General features: G+C 38.1%; 1 protein-coding gene across 1 annotated transcript in view; it reads left to right on the forward strand.

Annotated features, from left to right (window-relative positions):
- Positions 1–1,200: 1,200 nt before the first annotated feature.
- The window catches only part of LOC149110096 (putative skeletal organic matrix protein 5), a 7,148-nt gene continuing 3,929 nt past the window's right edge, over positions 1,201–4,419 (forward strand). Inside the window, exons 1-3 of the mRNA XM_089292122.1 lie at positions 1,201–1,233; positions 2,819–2,945; positions 3,303–4,419. The exon at positions 3,303–4,419 is cut by the window's right edge and continues 3,929 nt beyond it. Of these exons, the coding sequence (XP_089148248.1) occupies positions 2,883–2,945; positions 3,303–3,821 (582 nt within the window). The 5' untranslated portion in view covers positions 1,201–1,233; positions 2,819–2,882 and the 3' untranslated portion in view covers positions 3,822–4,419. The remainder of the gene's footprint in view (positions 1,234–2,818; positions 2,946–3,302) is intronic.

Genomic DNA, 4,419 nt, shown 5'->3' on the forward strand with positions numbered 1-4,419 from the left:
CTTCTGCCATTAAAATAATTAAGTTCCTTAATTTATAGTTAAAACCTAAATGATTTCTATTTTACCACTGTCGTGTATGTTTTAAAATTCGACAGCAAGATGCTTTTCTATATACCTGAAAGCTTTACTCCGCTCAAACTGGTAACAAAGCTTTTGAATTGTCCTAAATTTTAATGATTTGTAGACTAATTACTCAGGTAATCTGCGTTTATGATAGTTTTCAGATAGCGCGCTTTTAGGGCCGGATAAAACAACGAATGTGATGTGAGCTTTATTCACTTGTTTGCTCGTAATAATACACATATATTATCGTTCTTTCCCCAGGAACAAATGCTTTTCAACCAGATGGCACTTCTATCAGTCAGACTTTTCAACAGCGTCAGTTCTTAAAGGACGAGTTCCATTATCTGAATGTGACTCGAGTTGGAACATTTACCGTGTACGACATCTTTGATTGCATCTTTGAATGCCTCAGTAGTCCCTCGTGCCTTTCTTTTAACTTGGGCGCCTCCAAAGGAGAAGATGGAAAACTTTGGTGCGATCTGCTGTCTTGTGATAAGTACAGAAACTTCAGAGAGTACAATGAAAACATGACTTCGCATCACTTTTTCACTATGGTAGGGCCTGGTTTCTGATACATAGGTTTCTTAACCACATTGACATTACTACTTTACTCCAAATCATCAAACCAAGTTTCTTTTTTAACCATGAATTATTTCTTCTTATTTTAGTCACCATGTTCTTCCATGCCGTGTCAAAACGGAGGTACCTGTGTGACGAATTACAAGTATGACACCTTTGAATGCGATTGTGATAAAGGATTCATTGGCGAATATTGTGAGAAAGGTAGACTGCCAACTTTATTCAATTAGAATTGTTTCATTTGTACTGTTTTAAGGTGGTCACCTCCATGCGATAGCTACGAACGTTGACATTGCTCCAGAATTGGTTGAACGACTACATCCGACTACCAGTGTGCATATGACCGCTTCAATCGCTGCAGAATAAAAATACTGTCTGAGAGAACCTGGATCAACCAACGATCGCTACGTTTGCCAGAGAATTGTTTCCATATGGTCCCCGCAATGATCAGCTGAACTTTTTTCAGTGATCGTAGCAATCATTTGCCTGATATGGGAACCAACTAGTAAGCATCATTCGTTCTAATAATTAAATATCATACTTTTTGTTTGCAGCTGTGACGTCATGCAAAGAACTGTACAACGTGTACAAGTAAGCCAAAATTTTAAATGTTAGACATTTTAAAGAAGTTCTTGTAATTACCTTTGGTCAAGAGTCCTTATTTTAGTTCTTATTTTCCTTATTTCCATTCTAGCTAACCGTATGAATGCGTGTTCAATTAAGCATTTACACTACGAGTGATTCGAAAATTCTCTCAAAATTGTGCGAGCCTTCAGGCGAATGCAGTTTGTAAGAATTTTGAAATATATCACGAGTAGCTAGAGTAAATCCTTCTGATTACTCAAGCTTTCATATCATTACTTATTTATTATATGACTAAGAAAAGTTCTCAGTAACTCGCGCGCGTTTATCTCCACTCCTGCGGGGCAAATTAAAAGTTTGCGATAGATTGGCCCGTTCTCAGCCAATCACGATTAAGTTATTTTCTTGTCAAGTAACAACGATGGAAATTGAAAGTGGTTGTTAAGCACTACGTTTTAAACCTAACTGTTAACTGTTCCTAATTAGAGCGTTGAGGTAAACTTTGAAAACAGCCCTAAAAACAAACCAGATTTCACAAAATGTGGCCACCTATCAAGCAAATGATTTTGTATTTATTGTTTGCAACTTTCTCAGGACGAAAACAAAAGGTAGAATGATCTAGATACCGGTCTAGAAGGGAAAATCTAGACTGCGGTCACTATCGATTTAAGCCAATCATATTCGCACCGCGTGAATTTGACAGTTTCCGGTCCTTGCGAGACACGGCTATATAATAATAATACGTTTTTTAGACGAAGGACCATAGTTAATAGAGGGGACTGGTTATGAACCCCAGCAAACATCAAAGGAGCAAACAGAGATGCCAAGATTTATGTTGGAAAGTCCACGACCGTACATAATCTTTTGTTTTGCGCTCATACACTATGAATGAAGTACTTAACCAACACGTTTCTGTTGGTTAGTTCCTCGGCACAGAGTGAACAACTATTGTGTTTTTTGCACGGTCAAGGCCAAAAAAGTGAGCAAAAACATACAACAAAGAACTTTGTCGTTTTTCATAACCATAATTTTTCTACGTTTTTTTAGACGAAGGACCATAGTTAATAGAGGGGACTGGTTATGAAGCCCAGCAAACATCAAAGGAGCAAACAGAGATGCCAAGATTTATGTTGGAAAGTCCACGACCGTACATAATCTTTTGTTTTGCGCTCATACACTATGAGTGAACTACGTAACCAACACGTTTCTATTGGTTAGTTCCTCAGTACGGAGTAAACAACTATTGCGTTTTTTGCACGGCCAAGGCCAAAAAAGTGAACAAAAACATACAACAAAGAACTTTGTCGTTTTTCATAACCATTCCCCTCTTTTAACTATGGAAGGACTAACGATTTAAACATCAGCGTAACTAACTCGCTCCCTTTATCGACTTCAAGTTCAGATAAATGAACTTAGAAGCTGTATTGCCGCCGTCATATTCAGACGATTTCTCAGACAAAACAAGCAAACTATGTATTTAAGCTCTAAATATTATACTAACAAGTGAGCAGTGTTGAAACCAGTGAACATTTATTTCAACTCAATCTCAAGTTTCTTCAATTCAATAACTTTTATTATTTTTCACATCAAACAGGTCCAGCGTGAGTCAGCTGGTTACGCTCCACATAGACTCAAAACCAACTGCTGTTCTCTGTCACATGGGAGATTTTGGATGTGGAGATGGGGGATGGACACCGGTCATGAAGATTGACGGAAACAAGGTATCACATTCACCTCTCTACTCGTACAAGCCAAGAATCATTATCTGTAAAACTTAAATGGCTTCTTTTAGATGGAATGAAATGAACTCGCTATTCTTGGTGGGATTTAGCAGAAGTAGCTCAGCTCAGTTAGTCGAGATTCTCAACATAATGTTTGATGTTTCACGCAATCCTTTGGTTTTGCGGATTCGTTTGGACCAGAAAATTGTTTACAACAAAACATTATGTTTACGAAGTCACCGAAACAGTACTCTGTAAGAATTCCAAAGTTAGATGATTAAATGAGCATCATTCTTTATATACGAGAGGCATTTTATATTTTAAAATGAACAGAACATTTATACTTTTTCTCCTCAGAGTACATTTCATTATAACTCGTCTTACTGGAATGATAAAAGCGAATACAACCTTCCTGGAGGGGAGACTGGGTTTGACTCACAAGAGACCAAGTTACCGACCTATTGGAACACATCCTTCTCCAAGATCTGTCTTGGTATGAAGATCGGCCAACAGATCAAGTTCATTGTCATCAACAAGCAGGCCAACTCTCTGTACTCAGTACTCGCTGACGGGCAATACCGCGCCACCTCACTGGGTCGTAACACTTGGAAGACTCTGATTGGTTCACAGGCCTCTTTGCAGCACTACTGTAACAAGGAAGGATTCAATGTTGGGACTGCCCAAAGCGGTGAATCCATAGCAAGAATAGGTATCATTAGTAACGAGCAAAATGACTGCTCGAGTTGTGATTCCAGATTGGGGTTTGGTACAGGAGGGTATCCTGATGACTCCAACACCTGTGGAAACGAAGCTTTATGGTCACCAGATAATGGCAACAAACACATCAAAGCTATTGGTTACATATTAGTGCAGTAAGAAGGAACTAATGAAATGACGTCAATATCCGTTACCTAAATCAATATACTCGAAACCTAAGAGAGTGAATCCCCGATATAGGTCCTCTAACTAAGGTAACCCCTCTGAAAGTAATTCCCCTGAAATAAAACTGCACATGGATTTTCGTTCAAACTCTGTCCAATGAATATTTATCATATGAGAACTTAAATTATAAAATAAAAAAGGGGGGTGCCCATGCTTGTTAAGGAGCAGTGAGGCATTAAAAATGTCCCATTTTAGCGTTATTTAATGCTTATTACAAGAACGCATTCCAAGTTATTGTAAACTCTTTGTGAGCCCAGACTCACGAAAACACGCCTCAAACTACAGTCAATACTTGTGTCGGGCACAAATAAACTTTTTAAGTTTGATTTTGACAGACAGCTAAATCTTTTTTTAAAATATTGGAACCAAATTGCTTGCCACGGCTATCAAACTGCCAAATGGAAAAGACTACAGTGCAGCTGCTATTTCTTTTTATTTATTCAATTTTCAAACATAGAAATCAGATCAGACTTCTCACGCAAAGCTAATGATTAGTTGATTAAAATGACTGGAAAAAAATTTGGGGTGCCCG

The sequence above is a fragment of the Orbicella faveolata genome, unplaced genomic scaffold (assembly GCF_042242905.1).
Source record: "Orbicella faveolata isolate gen_17 unplaced genomic scaffold, um_ofav_v1 contig_24, whole genome shotgun sequence".
NCBI classification, from domain to species: Eukaryota; Metazoa; Cnidaria; class Anthozoa; order Scleractinia; family Merulinidae; genus Orbicella; species Orbicella faveolata.